The 21,728-nt window shown below is 37.8% G+C and overlaps 1 protein-coding gene across 1 annotated transcript in view; it reads right to left on the bottom strand.

The window, feature by feature from the left end:
• WDFY3 (WD repeat and FYVE domain containing 3) overlaps positions 1 to 21,728 on the bottom strand; it is a 146,208-nt gene that overhangs the window by 17,942 nt on the left and 106,538 nt on the right. The window contains exons 38-56 of the mRNA XM_063309907.1: positions 20,761 to 20,870; positions 19,599 to 19,781; positions 18,794 to 18,951; positions 18,305 to 18,382; positions 15,561 to 15,788; positions 14,497 to 14,550; positions 13,644 to 13,812; positions 12,296 to 12,459; positions 10,971 to 11,119; positions 10,598 to 10,718; positions 10,107 to 10,192; positions 9,069 to 9,149; positions 8,127 to 8,181; positions 7,817 to 7,936; positions 6,851 to 6,968; positions 5,781 to 5,887; positions 3,689 to 3,842; positions 2,753 to 2,844; positions 2,254 to 2,466 (exon numbers count right to left, since the gene is read on the bottom strand). Coding sequence (XP_063165977.1) covers positions 2,254 to 2,466; positions 2,753 to 2,844; positions 3,689 to 3,842; positions 5,781 to 5,887; positions 6,851 to 6,968; positions 7,817 to 7,936; positions 8,127 to 8,181; positions 9,069 to 9,149; positions 10,107 to 10,192; positions 10,598 to 10,718; positions 10,971 to 11,119; positions 12,296 to 12,459; positions 13,644 to 13,812; positions 14,497 to 14,550; positions 15,561 to 15,788; positions 18,305 to 18,382; positions 18,794 to 18,951; positions 19,599 to 19,781; positions 20,761 to 20,870 — 2,440 coding nt within the window. The remainder of the gene's footprint in view (positions 1 to 2,253; positions 2,467 to 2,752; positions 2,845 to 3,688; positions 3,843 to 5,780; positions 5,888 to 6,850; positions 6,969 to 7,816; positions 7,937 to 8,126; positions 8,182 to 9,068; positions 9,150 to 10,106; positions 10,193 to 10,597; positions 10,719 to 10,970; positions 11,120 to 12,295; positions 12,460 to 13,643; positions 13,813 to 14,496; positions 14,551 to 15,560; positions 15,789 to 18,304; positions 18,383 to 18,793; positions 18,952 to 19,598; positions 19,782 to 20,760; positions 20,871 to 21,728) is intronic.

The following is a 21,728-nucleotide window of genomic DNA, read 5'->3' as shown; positions in this document are numbered from 1 at the left end:
TATTGACTTTTTTTCCCTTCCACTCCAGATACTCCTGTACTTAGAACTTGTCATGGATGTCTTCCTATATGCATTATGCTTCTTGAACATGAGATACATGGTATGTTAGGCAAAGAATGTTTGGCCTCCTTAAAGAGATTAAAACAACCTTTCTCAATCTGGTCCCCTTCAGAAATACTGCATGGCAACTACTGGCTATATTCCCAGCTATAATGGAAGTGGTGGCTCAACGTATCTGGAAGGATAAGGTTGGGAGAGACGGTTTTATGGGCTGGAGAGCGATTCTTCCTCAAAGACAACTATGGGCAAAAGAACGCATTACAAATGTGACTGAAGGCTCGGCTGCTGAGTGACATTTATCCCATCCAAAGAGAACTTCAGGACTGGAGTCAAAAGTATTTGAAACAGGAAGAAACAGAATGAATGTATGTGCAGGGGCACCACGACATTCGCAGAAGTACGAAGACAACTTTGAAAAATAAAAGACACCCTCTTGCCGAAAGTCAGCCCAATGAAAGCCCAGCTTGCTCCCTAGAGATGGAATGTTGTATGTTATTTGAAAAAGAAAAGAGAAAGGGGGGGTCTTGTCAGGAACAGAATCCTGGGGGAAGATATGGAATTTGATCTTGGAGGCAAATACTATCAGTCCATAACCACAATTACCTACAACAGGGGAACAAAAGAACCCATGTTTTATATATGTCAGATAGAAATTCCTCTATATAATGATTTTCACTAGTTTCACTGAATTTTTTAATTGCTTCAATTCAATCAAAGTTGCTGAACCAACACTAACTTAGTTTTTTAAAAAAAATCTGTTCAATCGTTCTAATTCTCGAAGAATGCCTGGACAAGTCCCTGCAGTTTTCTTGGCAAGGTTTTTCAGAAGTGGTTTGCCACTGACTCCTTCTTAGGGCTGAGAAAGAGTGACTGGCCCAAGGTCACCCAGCTGGCTTTGTGCCTAAGGCAGAACTAGAACTCACAGTCTCCTGGTTTCTAGCCTGATGCCTTAACCACTACATTAAACTGGCTGTCTAACACTAACTTAGTTATCAGATTTAAATATTGATTCTGACCCCTTAAGTACATCATAGATGTTTAAGTGAGCAGAAATTGGATTTCAGTCACAGGAAACATTCAATCTGTTTTCAATTGTTTCGACTCATCATGTCATGTTGAAGAAGTAGCTTTCCAATATTTACTACTTCTAATAACATGAATGCCCAAACCCATATTAATCAATTACAGAATGCCTGAATGGTCCAGCAGAGGATATTTGACAAGTTGTTGAAAACATAAATACATGTAATGCCAAGTTATACAGAATGGTGAGAACTATATATACCTTGGATTATGAAGATACAACAAGTTCACACCAACCTTTTCACAATTTAACCTTCTAAAATACTTCTCTGAAGGGTTTTCCTGGATTCTTTCTTATATCCCATTCATTTCAGCAGAGTTTGCATGGAAGACATTCCAGACAAACTGCATTCCAAGCTTGCTCCTATGCTGAAGATTTATGGAAGCCCTAATCAGATGTGATTATTTACACTGTTCTTTGCCTCAAGTATTCATTTGTTTGCAGAAACTTCACCCAGTCATGAAAACAGGAAGTAAAAAAGAAAATCTGCTCTGAGTTACCCATCTGCCATTCAATTAGCCTTTAACCTGGTTATGATATCATGCAATGATCTTTCTAGCTGTATACCCTCCCCTACTGAAACCAAGGATATGGCTCATTTGCAATATCATATGATAACAATTGATTCTAAATGTCTGAACATACATGCTTCATCATAGAATTATAAACACAGATAATGAGATTCAAACTCCTCCTTCCTCCCTTGGAGCTATGCAATATAATAACCTTCTCCATGCCCCCCTGAAGAATTTGGGTTACAATTTCCAGAATCTCCTGAAGCTAAAGAGGCTGGGAGTGCTATAATCACCAAAGCCCCAACAGATGAAAGCCGGGCCAACCTTGGGCCAGTCCCTCTCTCTCAGCCCAACCCACTTCACAGGGTTGCTGTTGTGGGGAAAATAGGAGGAGGAAGGAGTATTAGGTATGTTTGTGGCCTTGAGTTATTTATAAACATAATAAAGGCGGGATAAAAATTAATTACTATTAATTAATAGTAATAATAATAACAGTATCTAGAAGGCAGCAGGTTGGGGAAGTTGGAACATAAATCGTAAGTCTTACAGATCTCCAAAAATGCAAGTAAAAAACAACTCTTTCAAAAGTACTACCTGTTTAGGTATCTGCCCAAAATTATTAATGAATCCAATTGTAGCTGTTTCTTTCAATGGATCATTGATGTTGTATATGTCCACTTGCCCCTCATAGAAGAGATGGTGGAAAACATTTACAGCTTCTACTGCAGCTGGCCCTTGCTGTTTATAGCCAAAGATTAAGTCAATCCACTCATGCAGATGTGCACTCACAAAATCACACTCTAGAGCCTGCAATTTAAAATACGTATGTTAAATAGAGACAACCCAATCCTATAGAGTAGAGTAACAGTTGAAGAAACAGGGTGACTTGCCTACTGAATTAACACATCCAAAGATTATTTTTCCAGAAAAAAGAGTAATTCATTCCATATATTATCTAGTACTCTCCAAGACACACTGGAATGTGTCAATTTCTTTCAAACGCAACTCAAGAATTGGATAAATGCAAACCTGTTTGTCCGTCTATCTTGTTTTTATCTTTCTCTCTCGTTTTTAAAACAGAAAGTTGCATTACCTCCCGATGTACTCTAATGAATTCACGGGGATCCCCTTTTGCCCATGGAGGAAGTATTACATCTCCAAGTTTGGTGCCATTCTGTTTGCAACCTATAAAACAAAAACATATTTATATTTTGATTACAGCAGAATTTGCGATACTCTCATGCCTCCTTGGAAGATCTGAAGGATATTCTGACTATAAAAGAGGAACATAAAATTGTCATTTTATTTTTGAAATCAGTATTGGTGGGCAAACCTTGATATGGTTTTATTTTCTTATCAGAAAGCCAAGATCCACCACCTAGAGCTTGGTACAAAAACAAAAACAAAAATGAAAGAGTATGGTGCTTTTGAGCCAAGTCAAAGACTAAGGTTTTGTTTTATGGGAACTGGATTAAACTCTCAATCCCTTTCTGGTTCCTCCCAAGCTGTTGTTACTGCAACAAAATAAACCTAGGCAGATGGCTCCTGTTGTTCAACTAGTATTATGAAATTCTTGGTGTTCTCTTGCATATGAGTCAGAAATGTACCACAAAGAGTTCCTGATCTAGTTTCTGCACTCTCCTATCTAAACAATGTATCAAACTTTGAAACTTCCAGGTAAATCTGTAGAAATATGCAAGAGCCATTACCTAGGCAAAGGGGGCTGAAGTATTCTTAAGTACTGGGAAGCAAGATAATATTTGGAAGTGGCTCAGGAAAAATGCCTCCCTGATTCATTGGAGTATAAGGAGGAGGAGGAAAGGTACAGCACAACCAGATTTGCAAGATGCTGTTATTATAGCCAATCTCCATAAAGTATAGTTCTGGTCTTCCTGTGGAATTCATTTTTCAGTCTTGTCTACCTGGCAGGGCTGACACAATCCTTGTTTACTAGCCATACCACAAATCAGTTTTATATTCCTTTTTGACCAAATCCCTAAAGACTATTACTGAAAATAGCATCTCTCACCTAGATCAAAATTGTTAGAATTAAGCAACAACTCTGGGAGGTAGAAGAATTCTGGGATGAGCTCCTTGACATCTGCCATATTATGCTTGGATGCAGAGTACCATGCTTCCCGCACACTGTGAAACATTCTGTCGGCCAAGTCAAAGTGACCACCCTACGGAAGGAACAGAACATCTGCATTGTAATCTGTGAAATAAATTAAAAAATGCCCATCTTTTTTCCCTTCCCTATAAGGTTTTATTTATGTATTTTTATTGATTTTAAAATAATGACAAAAAGAGAAAATAGGAACAAAACACAGAGATAATTATAATAGAAATAATAGAAATTGTCAAAGGAAAAAAATACGTAGAAAATGCTTTAAAAAAAGTGAGAAAAATACAAGAAAATAAAAGGAAAAAACCCATATGATAGATCCTTTTAACAGTAAAGTTACAATTCTATATATACTTATCTAGTGCAAATATTATTCAAGTACATATATATTTCTAATATATTTATATAATTATCACTGTAACTGTCATGTTTTTTTAAACCCACTATATTTTTTTCCCTCCCATTTAAGTTGAGGATTGGAGTGGCATGTAAGCCTAGCAAAGGAAGGAAGGAAGGAAGGAAGGAAGGAAGGAAGGAAGGAAGGAAGGAAGGAAGGAAGGAAGGAAGGAAATAATCAGTTGTACTCCAAAACATTTGTTTAAAAAAAATCATTTTGAGGAGAGATCTATCAAGAACTATTATTCTTGGGATTCAAGGTCAGTTTTAGATTTGGGATGGAATGCCTTCAGCTGCCAGTTGCAGGGAGACAACAGTGGAAAAAGGGAACATCCTATGTCCCATTCTATGGAACATCCTTCCCCCAGAGGTGAGACAAGCCCCCTCGTTCCTGGACTTCCGCAAAAAGCTAAAAACTTGGTTTTGACATCATGCCTGGAGCAGGCTGGGGAACAGCCATTTGTGGGGATGGCTAGCGCCCTAGGACGATTTTTACTCACAGACTGAAACACAACTTTTAGCCATCTGGATTTTACTATATTTTATTACACTTTACTCCCACTGTATATTTATTATGGTATTTATATTGATACTGAATTTTAATCCTGTTTTTGTAAACTGCCCAGGGTCCGTCCTTTGGAGGGGAGATGGGCGGTAATAAAATGTAATAAATGAATAAAAATAAATAAAACATTTCCAACTCCTGCCTGGGAGCATTTCAGGGGTATCTGTTTGGCCACTGGCGGAATGCTGGGCTAAGAGGGGCCAGGAGGGCTATTATGTTCTTATCTTATGCAGCTAACTTTGATTAAGATAATAATTTAATATCTGGCGTTGTGAACGGACACGTTTTCATTTCTCAGGAATTCCATGCTCATGCAATCCGTGTACGTATACTCAGGATGTAGTCATTCTATCTTCCGTGAGATTTATGCCAAAGTATGCAGGATTAATTTGCACTAAAAACAAATTTGAGCTGCAAAATTGGCCTACGGTGTGGCCACACACATAACTGACAACTTTCTGGCATGATAAATATGTAACAGGCATAATAAATAAGTAACAGTTTAAGAGTAAAAAACGGTCCAGTGGAACAACGCCCTGATGAAGAGTTAAATATGCTGAGAATTATACTGCAAATCAAGCTTTGCAAAACACAGTGTCATAAGCACTGATGGTGAGCACGAGGGGGTCCTTATCCAGGGGGGAAAACACATGTGTGGTAGGGAGGAGTTGAGCAGTCATTCAAAGAGACACAAAACAGACCCGCCCTGACTTTTGGGGTTTATCTGTATGGGTTTTCTCACACTTCTTCAGTTTGTTAGGATTTTCTGTCTAATGTAGCAGTAATAAAACACTAGAGACCTTTTCCTCGTCTCAGCGTGGTTCCTGGCTGTTAGGACATCAATCCTAACAAACTGAAGAAGCGTGAGAAAACCCAGACAGATAAACCCCAAAAGTCAAGGCGGGTCTGATCTGTGTCTCTTTGAATGGCTGCTCAACTCCTCACTACTACGCATGCATTTTCCCCCCTGGATAAGGGCCGCCTCCTGCTCACCATCAGTGCTCATGACACACAGGATGAAGCTATATATTTCACCTGTAGCCTTAAAAATATCTGTGTGAAAGGCTCCATTCGCACAAGGTATGAAGCTACGATCATTGCTGATGAATAGTGAGTTCCATAATGATAAGCTGGGGTTTCACCTGAAAGAAAACAATACAATACAAGCATGAATGAAATGGCAAGTAAACAGGACCATTACAATAGCTTTAGTGAATGAATAAGCTTAGAGATTTTTGGAGAGGGGAGGGTAATATATCAAAGTAATCTAGTTCAGAGATTCTTCAACAGGGCTGCAGCAAATTTCCCTAAAAACTATATTCATACACTGTTCCCTATCATTAGAAAGATTATTAAGTTTGATTTCCAGGCCAAAGTAAACCAGATGAAATGGAAAGAATGGAAAGAATTGGCTAGAAGTGCTTCTAAGTCAGTGTTTTTCAAACCTGGCAACTTTAAGATATGTGGACTTCAACTCCCAGAATTCCCCAGCCAGCATGCTGGCTGGGGAATTCTGGGAGTTGAAGTCCACACATCTTAAAGTTACCTAGCTTGAAAAACACTGTTCTAAGTGAAGGGCTGTCTGACAATTAATATCTATTTGTATTACCAGAAAGATGGCCTTCAAGTGAAGCTAAAGTCATTATTAGACTAGGATTTTAATTTGAAGCATCCCAAGCTGCACAGATTATTTTACCCAAAGCTTGTCTTTCATTGAAATGGATTTCTGCAAATACTTCATAAATGCAAAGTAATAGGGTTTTTGTTTGCTTCAAGGCTGTATATTAATCATTTAGAACAAAGTATCTATTCTTTAGTTTCACCTATTATTTCAGTGAGAAACTGGCTTTTTTTATAGAATGACAATATAATCATAGCCATTTTGTTATGATGTCCATGACATTTTTCAAACTTCCAAACTAAGTCCATCAGCTAAAATAATTTGCTTATCTGTTTAAAATATTAATGCAATAACTGCTATTAAGAAATAAATTAGCATGACCCTTAAAATATTAAATATAACTGGTTAAGTTTTTTAAAAGAATAAACATGTGTACATATACCGAAATTCACTTTGCTGACAAATTCATAGGCTAATAACTCACCGTTAGGATCTTCCCAATCTTTGTAGCGCTTTTTATATTGAGCTAATCTCTCATCAGTCTGGGCCCCCATTGGTTTGGCCAAGTTTCTAAATGTCTTTGGGTTGCTAAGATCCAATTCCTTTAAAAGAAGGGGAAATAAAAGTCTATGCTTAAGAAATTTGTTAGGTCCATCTGTTTAATATATTCAAATCTAAATATATTAATATCTATTCTGATATCTAGCTGCTTAGGTAGGCCAAATTATAATATATTTCTCAAGTTTTATTTAGAAAATATAGTATACGTTACCACTATTTATCACTTATAGGCTACTTAAGTCTTTCTCAAAAAATATTTAACCCCAAGCTGTTAAATGATTGGTTGATGAAAAGTAATGCTTGAGTAAAAATACTGCAAACTTTTTTCCTCATTTCCTTAGCAAGTCAGTGGAATGTGATTTGGACAAAAACCAACCAAAGATTAGCAAAGCCATTCACTAGAACTAACGGGAGGCAAATTCCAGCAGTATTAATTAATAATAATAATAATAATTGATAGACTACACAAATCCATCCTGGATTTACAGTAATTCTTTGGCATGCACCTTTATTGCATTTGGATCTCTAACACTCTCAAGTTTAAGACTTCACTATTAATAGATAATTAATTCATTAACAATATTAACATAATAATTATAACTTATTATTATTAACAATAATTCATTGTGTTTTAACAGTGAAGACTGGATAATTAAGAATAAACATCATGTTTTAAGACAATATAACTGACACCTGTTTTCTGTCAGTAATTTAAGTTATATCTAGGCACAGAATTTAGACAAATGATAAAGGATCATTTCAAATACCTAGATGCTATCATTATGTATTAAGTAAGCAAATAGGCTTTCCAGCCCTTATTAGGAGTAAATTTAAATGCAGGACTTTAGGCTTCTTTTCAACTTTACTATGCATCGGAGTCTGTATTTACCTCTGAATCATAGTCTGCAAGGATCCATGGAAAGACAGGATACTGCATAAGGTCGTTATAAGATCGGCCCGCCAAAGTGTTTAAGTGCATCAGGTACTGGAAATTACTGATTTCACCTCTCTTTGCAGAGAGAGAGAGACAGAGAGAGACAGAGATCAAACAGGATTTGAGTTCATCTGTCAATTACAAAACTTCAAAACATAAGTTTGTCTACTCCTTTATATAACATGAAAATAAAACTCCAAGATTACATTTTCAATGTTCTGTTTCACCCCCAATAGGAAAATGAAACAGAACTGCTTATGCTTACCTCCCATCTTTGTGTAACGGATTTCTCCCCTACCAGAGTGCTCAGCAAGCCAGATCTAATGAGGAAAGATTTAACCCATTGAATTAACAGTGTTAAAAAGTCAGCAATGCTCAAATTGCAAGGAACAAACCTATTTATTTTAAGCTATATTGCTTTACTGTTATTACAAATGCTTAATTTCACAGGCTACCATTCAAATAAGCGTCACTGTATTCATGGGTGACTCATGAAAACTTGGGTTTTCAATTAATTTTATTCAGATTAGTGTGATTAACTTCATTCAGAGGTAGTATGGTGCTGAGATATGGAAAAATCCCTAATCCCTTGGTTCAAAATCCAAATCTCATTGCATGGTCTTGGGAAAGTTTCAGTTTTATCCATTTTAAACGAGCTATTGAAGAAGACATGATATAACTTCATGTTCACACTTCTGAGTTCGTAAGAAAATGATCGGTGTATAGATGTGGCCAGTAAGTGTAGTGTCTGATCTGGTGAATATTTAAGAAAAAAATGTCCTACCACTTTTCTGGGAATTGAACAATATAAAGAAGGAATCCACTATAGTTAAAAAGTGATACTTTATGAAAATTTCTTCTTTTTAAAAAAAGAATTCCCAAAATTTGCTTTATTTGCATGCAGTTAGGACAGTACATGATAGACTAAGGAAGAACGGTGAAATTCAGAGATTTATCTTCTTAAATATGACAATTTAGAGTTGAGTCACAATAATATCAGCTATGTTCAACTATTATATCTTGATTTAATAAACTGACAGGTGCTTCCATAAACTATTGATATTAGTTTCCTGGTTTGGATGAAAAACAGGAAATTATAATTTGACTGATTTTTTTTTTATAAACTCCATGCCGATGTGTGGTGAGATTTGCTTATAAACTGAGCTTAGAGTTGTATTACACAGAAGCAGAGAATATGAACAATTACCCTTGTTCTACGCTGGTATTGGGCCGTTGTCCGGATACTGACTCTGAGCTGTCAGTTAAAGATGGAACCACAGCCAAAAACCTTTTTAAAAAGTAAGAAAATAAAGCAATTAGCAAACTATACATTCCAATCAGATCCAGACAGTAGCAGCTGCCAAACTGGCAAATTAATACAATCATTATTTCCATTTTTTATTACAAATTTACTTTCTTGATTAATGCTTAAGAAGCAAAAAAGTGCACCATTCAGTGTAAATCCAAACAAAAACAAAAAAATCAAAAGGCTTCTTTCTGACAATGGGGAAATCTTATCATTTAATGTCTGTTCACTCTTCTTTGACTCTCCAGCAAGGACCAGTTTTTCTGTGGGGAAAATCTGTTTTAGAGGAGACAGTTATATTGTAGCCCATGACAACAGGTTGACTGTACTGGACTATACACACTTATCTTATTGCACATACAGGTAGTCCTTGCTTAACGACCACAACTGGGACCAGAATTTCAGTTGCTAAGTGAAGCAGTCATTAAACAAATCCAACCCGATTTTATGACCTTTTTTGCGGCAGTCGTTAAGCAAATCACTGGAGGTGGTAAGGAAACCACGTGGTCATTAAGCGAATCATGGGTTCCCCATCGATTCTGCTTGCCAGAAGCCGTCCGGAAAGGTCAAAAATGGCGATCAGGTGACCATGGGACACTGCGATGGTCATAAATGCGAACCAGTTGACAAGTATCCAAATCGTGACCATGTGACTGTGGGGACGCTGCATTGGTCATAAGTGTGAGAACCAGTTGTAAGTCATTTTTTTCAACACCATTGTAAGTCCAAACTGTCACTAAACAAATGGTTGTTAAGTGAGTACTACCTGTAGTGAATAGTCTTCTTGGTTACAAGGTCTTAATAGTTTTTTAAAAAAGCTTTAAAAGAAGCCAACTAATCAATAGAACTCAGTTAACTAAATAAATGTTACAGTTGTTTAACATTATCACCCACTATACATTAGCGGCAGATACTCAACTGGGAAATAATTTATAGTACCTTTGATAGACTTTATTTCTCACTCCTTTTTGAAAAGCCAGCAGGTAGTTCCGTCCATCACCTGAGAATACTTCAACAGCAATTGGCTGCAATGGAAGATACCTTTTAAAAATGTGTCTCAAGCAGCTGACATGGTCACTTAGCTGAGAAATTAATTTACAGTCTTCCCTTTGCTTGAATGAAACACAGACGAAAAATACCTATATGCAGTCCTATCTATAAGATGTCATTCCCCATTAAAAACACAGGGTGCTTTCAGTCCTTTTATCAAGTATCAAACAGGCATGCCTTTGCATAACTCTGACTGAAGGCAAAGGGAGAAGGGGACAGCAGAGGAGGAGATGGTTAGATAGCATCACTGATGCAATGAACATGAACTCGAGTAAACTCCGGGAGACAGTGGAGGACAGGAAGGCCTGGCGTGCTGTGGTCCATGGGGTCACAAAGGGTCAGACATGACTTAACGACTCAACAACAACAACATACATCACCTGCAACAAGTATCTTCTCTTATGCACTTCTTTGATATCTTCATAGGCAAAAATACTGCATGTCCTTTTGAGTTGACTCGGACCTTGTCTTGCTCCTCGGGGTATAATAGGCTCATGCATACTGTAGAAATTGAGAGTAAGATGGAAGGTATGAGTGAAATTATCAATCTAGAATGATCTTCAGTAAATCTTTCTTTCTTCATTTTGTGCATTCATCTGAATGATCTTTTTTACCGTATTTTCAGCATTATCTATCCCATCATATCACAACTGGGATTAGGAGCAGATTTTGTACATTTTTACGTATTAAGTTTTCACGTATCAAATTAACATTTTTCTCTTGCATTGTCAAATATTGTAAAGCCTAACTCACTTTGGAGGTAGCGTCTCAATGTCCCGTATTTCCCGCGTAGCAGTCATAGTAAATCCATCAATCACATAAAAATGCTCTTTACCAAAGAGAAGAAGCCCCTCACTGGTGTCTAGTCCTTGAACCCGGGCGCAACGATACATATGTTGTATCTGTAATAAAACCCATCTTTTAAATCAGCAGATAAAATATTGTATATGTATACATATAGGTATGTGTATATATATTTCCTTTTTGGTTCTGGGGGGAAAAATCACTTTAATACAGGATGCAGCTTCTAGGAAGAAGAATCCTCAAATAAGCATTTAACTTCAAGTATTTTGAGCCTTTCATAGATAACTATAAGAAATAAAATACAAATGAAGAAAGAAATGTGTCATTGAAGATGAATGTTTTATTTTAGGGGTAACAGTCCTGAAAAAGTTTCATCAGCTCCCAGTGTCAGAACTGAAACACAGTATCTTCAAAATCAGAACTTCAGATAAATGAGAAGTTGATAAACAGTTATTCTGAAATAATGGAAATGATCAAGTTGATCTTGAATCAGTGAATTTGGTGGATATCTGCAGAAATCCCATGAACTATAGAAAACTCAAAGTAAATAATCGGGCTCTCTGAAAATAAGCTATTTGAGTGTGATTAATTATGAAAATGTTAATTGAACATAAAATAATTTAACTTTGGTTTCACAGATATGATAAAGAAAAGAGATAGTGAAAAGCGCAGCATCTAAAAAACTAGTAATAATTCCCTGATACAAAACTACTAGCATGTGTGTGTGTGTGTGTGTGTGCGCGCGTGAGAGAGAGAGAGAGAATGATCTTCAACATTACACAATACTGCAGAAAGTACATATTTAAATCCATCATCCCTAGCTTTGTGTATGCCTACAGTATATATTCAAAGCCTGTTCAGCAGCTCTCTGGAAATCTGGTCATTATTTTCCATCAACTTTGATATAAATATATTTAAATAAGCTTAGCAAAGGTAAGCTTAAGCTTCAGTGAACCGCTGAGATCCAATTTAATATTGTTTGTCAGGTAAAAGTTTAATTATTCTTATGGCAAACATGTAAAAAGAAGAGCTTAACAGGAGATTAAATCAAACACTAGGCTATTAGTATTCATTAGTAGTCAGCTGTAACAGGATTTCCTGTGGAACATTCTGTCTCAATTAATAGGACAACTTGGTACAAAGATTCTTCCTTTGGTAAGATCCCACTTAAATCCCTGTTAATTTGAAAGTGCTATACAACTTTCTGAAAGGAACCTAGTGTAATAATATATTCAGAAGGAAGATCTGGGGATATATAGGTGAACTTTATGTACCTTCTCCCCTTCTTCAAGAAGTCGAAGTAAAGTAGTATTATCAGTTTTTTCCTCTTCATCTATTGAGCTGCTCTCAGCTATCTGATCCTGCATTTGCTCCTGATTCTCCTCATCACCCCCATCAGGCGCAGAACGAGATCGCTTTAATGGTGGTTTAACAAGACCTGCATTATATAACAGAATGCATCAACAACATGTTTATATAAATCAAGGAGCTTTGTATGGTAACTGAGTAGAGCAATAAATCAACAAGACAATTGAAATAAATGTCTGTTTTACTGAATTTGAGACCTGTGGCCATGCCTGTAAAATCACATCTAAAAGAAGACAGAATTTCAGCAGAACCAGCAGCTGATCCAATGAAACAAAAAGGTAGATCAACATTTCCATTTTACTAAGAGCTATTTGGTCAAAGGCAGTCAGTAGGTCCATGGTGTTGCTTAGCAATGAAACTCAGTAAATGATCTTGGACAAGTCACAATTTGCCCTCTGAAGCTACTGAACAGGCCGGTTTTGGGTGTAACATGTGGACTTCAGATGCATAATCTTGAATTCCATACAGCAAAGGGAGATAAAACTGTGATTGATTGGCCCACACAGGGAGCATTTGATATAATATAAGCTACAGATGTGTGTTATATTCAACAGGAATGGAGAAGCTGAGGAAATATTCCTGTTCATACCAACACTAATCACCAAAACAGTTGCTTTAGTACTCTGACATGTTACCAATACTAATTAGGGTGTTATACTCTAGTAATTTCTTTTAATCGATACTGATTCAATTTGAAATGCTGAGATTCACTCAGACTCAAATGCCTATCAGAACTTAACTAGCTTTGGATTTCACTCTTCCCAAAAAGTCGCAACACAATGTTCAGCAATTTTAACTTATAAAAATAACAGTAAAATTGTGAGAAATATGTTCAAGAAAGCAATCATACATTGCACTTTTTTAAAATACAAGTTAATGAAGAAACAGAATATGCTGTTGTCCATTCACACGAACAAGGAAGGAAGGATAATAGAATAAGAGTAAAAAAGAACACAGACCACCCGAACAACATTTTATGCCTCTTTAGGAAAGGGAGGATCATGTTCTTAATAAGGTATCCTGACTACCTTTGGTCACTGATGACATATGAAAGAAAAAAAGTTTCAGCTAAATCATTTAACTTGGCCCTATATTAGAAATGTAAAAATGATTCATTTCTTCCCCTTTGTATAAAATAAGAGTTCATTAGTTACTGTATCTCCCCAAAACAGAAATGTGTCATTGATAGTTTTAGCCTGCCAAATAGACATCAGGGTCTATCTGTGAAAAAAGGAGGAGGAAAGAAAATGCAACCTTTAACTCTTGCGATAGTATCCTCGCCATGCTCTGGCTCTTGCTGAGCAGCTTCTCCTTCGGAGCTCTCTTCAATGGCATCTTGAAAGACAGCAGGGTTTCCAGAAGCCAAGCGCATGTAATATTCTTTGCTGTCATAGCTTATAGCTCTTCGATATCGTGCAGGTTTCTTAAAATATTTGAATTAAGAGATTAAGCAAATTAACACATTAATTAGGTAAAGTGTGTGTGTGTGTGTGTGTGTATATATATATATATATATATATATATATGAGCACAGAATCTCCTGGCTGTCTAGAGATATAATGGAGACAGCCAACTGAAAGCTGAACAGAACTTTCAGATAATCAGTTAGATTTGGAATTAGCACTGAAACTATTATGAAAATGTTGAGTGACATTACTATACAATCTCAAACTGTTAGTGTATAGCACAGACAGGAGGAGTTACAGAGACATCATATTAGATCAGTATTTCCCAACTTCAGCAACTTTAAGATGTGTGGAGTTCAACTCCCAGAATTCCCCAGCCAGCATGTGTGGACTCCAACTCCCAGAATTCCCCAGCCAGCATGTGGAGACTCCAACTCCCAGAATTCCCCAGCGAACATCTATGGAGTTGAAATCCATGCATCTTAAAGTTGCTGAAGTTGAGAAACACTGTATTAAATCAAGATGTGAAGAGAATACAGCCACACCCCCTTAAGTGTATTTACGATAAATCATTAATTTTACAAGAACAGAGTTACTGAGAAAGAACAAAAGCCATCCATGGAAGCTTTGTTAAGATTGCCTAACATGCACAGAGAGGTTTCTATCCACTTGGCCACCCGTGGATATCTTTCTTTCTTTACCTTTTGAGGAGTGGCATCGTCAGATGTCTCCGGAGCTTTACTTGAGAAGTCAAACTGAAAACAGGGTATTAAATGTAAAAACATGAGGGGGAAAAAAATCACACTAAGGAAGAATGTTGGCATGATGATGGCATGTTCACTTGGCTAAAATTATCAGAACCTATTCTGGTCAAGCCTTCAAAATACTAGACTGAATCTTTCTTTTTTCTGTATCATGGATTGCAAGGCAGGGAAAAAAAACAACACCATAGCAGCTGATACATTAAAAAGAGTTAGAACTAGGCATGAGGTTAAATTCTACTTAACTGTAAACTGGATATATGATCTGAATTAATATTCTAGGGAAGAACTGCATATATAGCATTTTAGGAATTCTCAGTTGATAGAATTAACACTTTCAATCTTCAGTCTGCAAGTACAATAGATTATTAAAAGCCATGCTTGTTATGTCTAAAAATGAATTATCACCTTCCTAAATATTTTTGATCAGGCCAGCTCTATCTGCATTAGCTTTTAATCCAGCAAGTTAAATTTAAAGATCAATCCTGTATGGTAATCTACTAGCGGCTCATTACATTTCATATTTTTGCTGTCTCCCTAGAAGTACAAATACAAGGAAATCATAAAGCATCTTTCAGGCACGCTATCTCTGGCTTGGTGCATCATAAATGTATAGATCTGGCCTGCCCATCAGGACAAGGAGCAAGCCACAGACCACTTTACTTTGCTTATGCTCCAACTGAAATATTAAGCAACTGGATTCTAGAAGAAACTGAAAACGAAAAACTATACGGCTTATGTGGCTTAGGCAGCTACTTCAAATATTTGTTGGTGACAATCCCTTAGAGATAAATCAACATCTATCAATAATCCAATGGCAATGCATTCCCAGAAAACTTCAATAAATCCATGGCCAATGAATATTAATGGCCAATGAATTACATTTGATGCATTACAGATGAGAGGCTTTATGATGAATATTCTTTTCAGTAATACAAGCAATCAGACAGTGCTTAACTGCCGCTCAAATCTACAAACAGGTTTTCTCGTGTATTTGCACTTACCAGCAAATTAGTCTCATGTTCAGTATCTGGCATGTAAGGATACTGCACATAAAACATGTCATTTCGTACCATCTTCTTCCTCATTCGACATGGCCCTTCGGTCATTTCCAGCATCCATTTGTCCAAGTGAGAACCAATGGGAGGCCCCCATAGTCCTCTCTCCCGTAACAACTCATATTCAATTTGAGACCACTCTTCTGTCACATACTTCAATGCATTTTGCTGACGCTAGAAAAAGGAATAAGTTAGCTGCCATTTTATCATTAGCCATCTTCTACAGTAATTCTACTGCGAACCTCTTATGACTTCAGGCAAAACAACAACAACAATGCCCTCCTTGAACCTTTTTTTTAAAAAAAACCTCAAGATTTGCAGTTGAAGATTTAGGTACTCACCTTACCCATGGAGTTAAAAATCAAAGCTAGGATCTATCCCTGAAGTAGCTTTTACTATCACATATAGATAGTCCTCAACTTAAATTGGGATCAGAATTTCCATTGCTAAGTGGTGCGGTCATAAAGCGTGATGTCACACGATTGCATTGCTTAGCAACAACAATCTTGGCACTCCCCATTCCTGTTGTTAACAAAATTCCACCGGTCGTTAGCTGAGGACCCACCCCAATCTGAGTTATTCCCGAATATCAGTTCTTCCAAGGTAAGGGATTGCCTTCCCTTCAACTCCCCCCACCTGCCCATCTCCCCCCCATCTCTGTCCTTTTGGCCGCCCTGCACCCTGCCTTGCAGGGCAGCAAGGAGCCCCAGAACTATGCGGCTCTGGGGCTGCTTGCCATGCTGCTGCTCAGGGGCTTCTTGGTGCACTGTGACTCCAGGGCTGCAAGAAGCCCCTGAGCTGCAGCGCAAACCCCAGCCCCAGCCCCAGCCCCAGCCCCAGCCTCAGCCCCAGCCCAGCAGCGCGGCACAAAGCTCAGCCACCCCAGGAAGCCGCAACCGCCCCAGCCCACTCCCAGCCGCAGCTGCCCTCCCACCCTGAGCTCCACCACCTCCTTGTTGCTTCTGCTGCTGCTGAGGTGTACCCACCCTGGCCCTTCGCGAGCAGCTGCTGGCCATGTGAGGCCACCTCCCCCAGGTATTGCAAGGAAACTTGGCAGCCAGCTCGCATTTACGACCAGTTGCCACGTCCTGCAGTCACGTGATCGTGATTTGCAACCTTTTTTGCCGGTTTCTGGCAAAAAATGTCAATTGGGGAAGCTGGATTCACTTAACAATGGTTGTAAAAATGGGCCTGTCATGTGGTGACTCACTTAATGACCGCACTGCTTAACGACCACATAGGGACTGGAAAATTGGTTGTTAAGTGAGGACTACCTGTACTGAGATGTGGGAGGAACCATCCTTTGTGGTCCTAGTTCAACTCTACGCTCTCACCCCAATTTGGAGACATAGCCTTCAAGCCTATAAGAGTGCTGATGCTTCCTTTAAGTGTTGCTAGTGCCTAGTTGTTAGGTGAATTATAGTCCTTCAGAGAAAGCCTTCCTTGTTTCCTACTCATCCATCCAATCTTATGATCTGTTTTTCTTGAATACTTGTATTTGCAAAAACAATCTGATGAACACCTTCACTAAATACCCCTGAGCAAACTCAGCTAAAATGGGACAAGAAGGCAAGTGCTCTCATAAATTGGCAACTGGGTGATAAAGCAGAAATCAGACAGTAACAAAAATGGGAATTCTCATATTGGTGTACAAAGTAAGGTCCTCTTGAGTTCAGTATTGAAACTAGCGCTACAGTATGCATTTAAGTAATTTGATGTAAGGACTAAACATTAAAGGGACTGTATTTGCTGGTGATACCAAACTTAATAAAATAAAAACAAGGACGTGGAGAGCTACAGAAGGATTTCTCCAAACTGGCTTCAAACTGGCAAGTCACAGTTCAATTTAAAGAATCTAAGCTGTCAGTGACTGACCAGGACAGGAATCTTGGTGTCATGGTGGAAAGAATCTTACAGAGTTAGAAGAAGTTCAGAAATAGTAACCAAAGTAATTAAGAGGGCTGGAGCAGCTCCTTTAGGAGGAATGACACCAGCATCTGAAGCCTGGAATGAAGGAGGGTAAGAGAAAATACAACGAAGTATATTCAGTCATGCTTGGCATACATAATATGGATCAAGGTGAATTTCTCTCTTTCGCCATATTAAAACTCAAGATCACCCACTGAAATTAGTTGTGGTGAATTTCAGGACAGAAGGAAATACTAGTTCATAGTGCCAGGTCACACTGTGGAATTCACTGCCAACAGCTGTGGCAGTGGTAGTTAATTTGGATTATTTTAAAAGGAAATGGACAGGTGAATGGATGGGGAGAGTATAATCAGCAACTTATGATGGCTGTTTACTACCTCCTGAATGGCAGCCTTAAATACAAGGAAGGGACAATGGAAGGGAGATTTTGCTGTTCAGCCCAGCAAGTTCCCCAGGTGCATCCTGCTGGCCACTGTGTGACACAAAATGCTGGAGCAGATGAGCACAGGGCTTGATTGAGTAGCACTCTTCTTATGTTTTGCTTTTTGCAGACCTAGTTCTGAAAAACTCTGCAACATTCAATAACTTAAAACTGAAGTTGTAGTTTCCAGATTATCACAATTTCTACAGATACATGGAAAATGAGAAAATACAGAAATACATGATAAAAATCTATGACAATTATTTTAGGCATAGTGGGGCCACTGAAATGAACAATGGATATGATTAAATCATTAGGCCTGAGTATTATTTTCATTTACCTCTTGATATTCTTTATACTGCATGTCTACCAAGTCTCTAACCACAGCAATGTGAGTAAACATCCACTGGGAAATCTCCTAATGGTAAGAATACAAATATTAGCATAGACAGAAAGGAGTCCATTCTTGAAAACATATAGAACAGCATTAAAAACAACAAAGAAGTATTAGTTTTTAATAGAATTTTGGCAAACAGATTGATAGTTTCTGCCATATAAAGATTACTTGTTCCTTTCAATTGACCGAGTAGAAGAAAAACTTGTTTATTTTATTTCAGTGGATTCTGGACTTCTCAGAGAAGACTGAGATGTAGCCCAAAAACATTTGAAGGATTACAAATTGCCAATCCTGGATATCCCCAAAATACAGTGAAGGAAGCAAACAATTTATTAAGTGATATTAAAAAAACAGAACAAGTTGCTAAATGAGTAAAAGAAAACAGTTAAATTTAATTTTGAACTTGCATAGCCTTTTAATTCTGTAAGATACCTGTGTGGATAGATTGTGTTTACTAAGTCCACTTTCTTTTCTATTTCTTCTTGATCCGGTTAGCTTGGAGAGGCCAAAGCCACTGCTGACTCGAGAGAGCTTTGATTGGGTCGCTGGAATCAAAGCTTCTCCTCTACTGATGCATTTCTTTTCATGAGCTAGAAGATAGACAGTTGATCAAAATGCTATAATTGTACTCTACAACTCCCCATATAAGCATAGCACTGCCAACTAATATAATCCAAATTTCAATATTCTTCTACAAAGTATTAGGAACTTGCCAAGCTTCCAAGGAGAGCTTTGTTTCAACAAAATTCCAGAGATCTACTTGCTTATAAGACCCAAGTTAAGTTTTGGGCTGATTCAGACCCCCTCTCAGCCTTCTTCTACCGTGATCACACTATGAAAGAAAGCTAAGAACAGCCTTCTTAACAAGTACCATGGGCGAAAGTGAAGAGGAATCTTCCCCTGCAGGGTTGGTTAAGGGACCTCCCAGACTGGATGGCTCTGGCACAGGCTAGAAGGAAATTTGAAATATGCATCACAGGCAAGCAGCCTGAAGCCTCCCTGCTTGATGTCCCCAGAATGTTGATCATGACATTTTGAATTTGAAAAAGGTTGAACTCAAAGCACTCAATTTCAAGTTCAAAGCCGTGGTTTCAAATTCTAAATGTGATTTTGAATCTTCTGGAGGCATTTCGAGTATAAAATGTTTTAAGTTCAAAATGTTTTGAACACCTCTTCACAGTACACATTATGTCCTAAAACCTAAAGCTGAGCATTAGACTTCTTCCCCTGCTCTTACCTAAGTGATTCTGCCAACATTTTAAACTGGCTTCTTCAATGAGGGGCTTTGCAACTGCAATATCCACATGGCCTCTGTCGTTGACTGGAAGGGATACTCTGAAAGCCTCTTCCAAAACCTGTTTCTTGCTGTAGATCAACTCTGTCCACACACGATTTACAGCTTTAAGGAGAAGCTGGCGGCCTAAATATGAGAATGTAACAAAATTGTGATCAACTATTAGAACCACAAAATTGGAAAAGTGCTGAGAGATAAGTATAGTAAGACATTCATCTAAGCATTATTTCTAGCATCAGTACTGTACAATTTGCAGAGACTAAGTGCCAACGTGATCTATGGAATAATCTGCAGTATCATAACTTTTATCGGAAAAGCAACCAATTCTAATGCCAGATGCTTGCAATGCCAACTCAAGATTAATATAACAAGATACTAATGTAAAGAAAAGTTGATAACATGCAAGTTCTATGAGCTTATGGTGTTTAACTGAATGGTTTCCTACAGAGAGGACTGCCCTTTTTTCAGCTCCAGCTTTGGAGCCACATAAAGTCCTTTACAGCTTAGTACTTGGATATTTGACAGATTACCTCTTTCTTAGGTAGACACCCAGCTACTAAAATGTAATGGGAAAATGCTCCATTGAAAATGCCACATTTCACACAGAGGAATCCAAGCAATGGCACTTTTGGTACAAGAATCCTAAGTATGGAATCAACCCTCTGATCAGCTTTTTGTTGGCACTGACTTTTCTGTGTGTCTGGCAGAAGCTAAAATGTTATTGGTCACCAAGACGCTTTTTGTTTGTTTACTGCTTCTACAGATTTTCACAGAGTGACAGAGATTTAAGTCTAATTCTAATGCATTCTTGACTGCAGCTTAGCAGGATCTATTTAAAGTGGATACATAGCCTATAATCAGTTTAATTCCCCATCTTATACTATCAAACTGCTGTCAATTAGGCCTACATTTCAATCTAGTGAATTGAAATCTGTTTAGCATTTCTAATCTCTTCTTCATAGCCCATTGGAAAATAACTCCCCATTGACTCTCTAACAAATAGCTAAAAGATTAGGGAAAGAATGGGAAAATGGGAGAAGTACAGCAGGTGACATTAACGCATATTTCAGACTCACATCCTAACTGCTTCAAGGTGCATTCGTACCTTCACCAACATCTTGACTGTAGACTCCATCTGGTTCAATGTCAGAAGGTATCATGATATGCCATGTAGTCATTCTGGCTTCTGCTTCCAGACCAAAACCCTCTACACTGCTGTAAACAGCATCCAATAAGGTTAGACGTGAAGGAGGGATATTTGCTTTAGAAAAGCTGTGGGGGTAAGGAGAGCTGGTCCTGATAAAAATAGACAGTTTTCTGCATTCTATAAATATACCCAAGTTATCATGTTTTCTGAATAACTCAAGAAGCTCATATTGAAAAAGGCATCATAATGAACCACCCAAAAATATCAAAAGACAACAGGTCAGCAAATGCCTCATGTGGGCAAGGGCTGAATTAAAAATATAACATTAGTGATAGTGCATTGATATGCAACAGGTATTGGAGAGACAGGTTATTTTAACATAAGAAATTCTATATTCTAGTGCATCATGGAGAAAGTAATATACAACAACTCAGCCTAAGTTATGAGTAAGCACAGACAGATTTAATTGGTAAAAGTTATGGAGGTAATAAATTCCAAACGACAATCATGACTTGTTTTTGACAACTGGCTTTTCCAAAGGAAGATCAAGAAAGGGCTATTTATCTCAAGGTAACGTCTTTCCTCTCTTGAAGTTAAGTGGTTTAGGTAGGAAGCTGACGAAAAATAATTATGAACATGCTTCTTTCATATAATGATGCTCAGAAGTTCTATCGTTTGTGCAGACTCAACCCATTTGCATTATTTCAATATGTTGTGAGCAGAAGCTGGTCATCTGAAGCATTCCAAGGGGGCAAGCAAAACTGATAGCTGATACAGCATTCAAAACTAGTATTAAAAAGCCCTCCAAACCTGCTTGTGATTGTCTTTTTACCTTTTATATCTAATTACCAGTTGCCATTCCAGAATCAAAACTCCATTTCTACAAGGATCAGTTACTCTACTTTGCCTTTCAAAACAGCAGAAAT

This window comes from Candoia aspera, chromosome 8 (genome assembly GCF_035149785.1).
Source record: "Candoia aspera isolate rCanAsp1 chromosome 8, rCanAsp1.hap2, whole genome shotgun sequence".
NCBI classification, from domain to species: Eukaryota; Metazoa; Chordata; class Lepidosauria; order Squamata; family Boidae; genus Candoia; species Candoia aspera.
The sequence above is the reverse complement of the archived record's forward strand: the minus strand, read 5'-3'. Positions and strand labels throughout refer to the sequence as shown.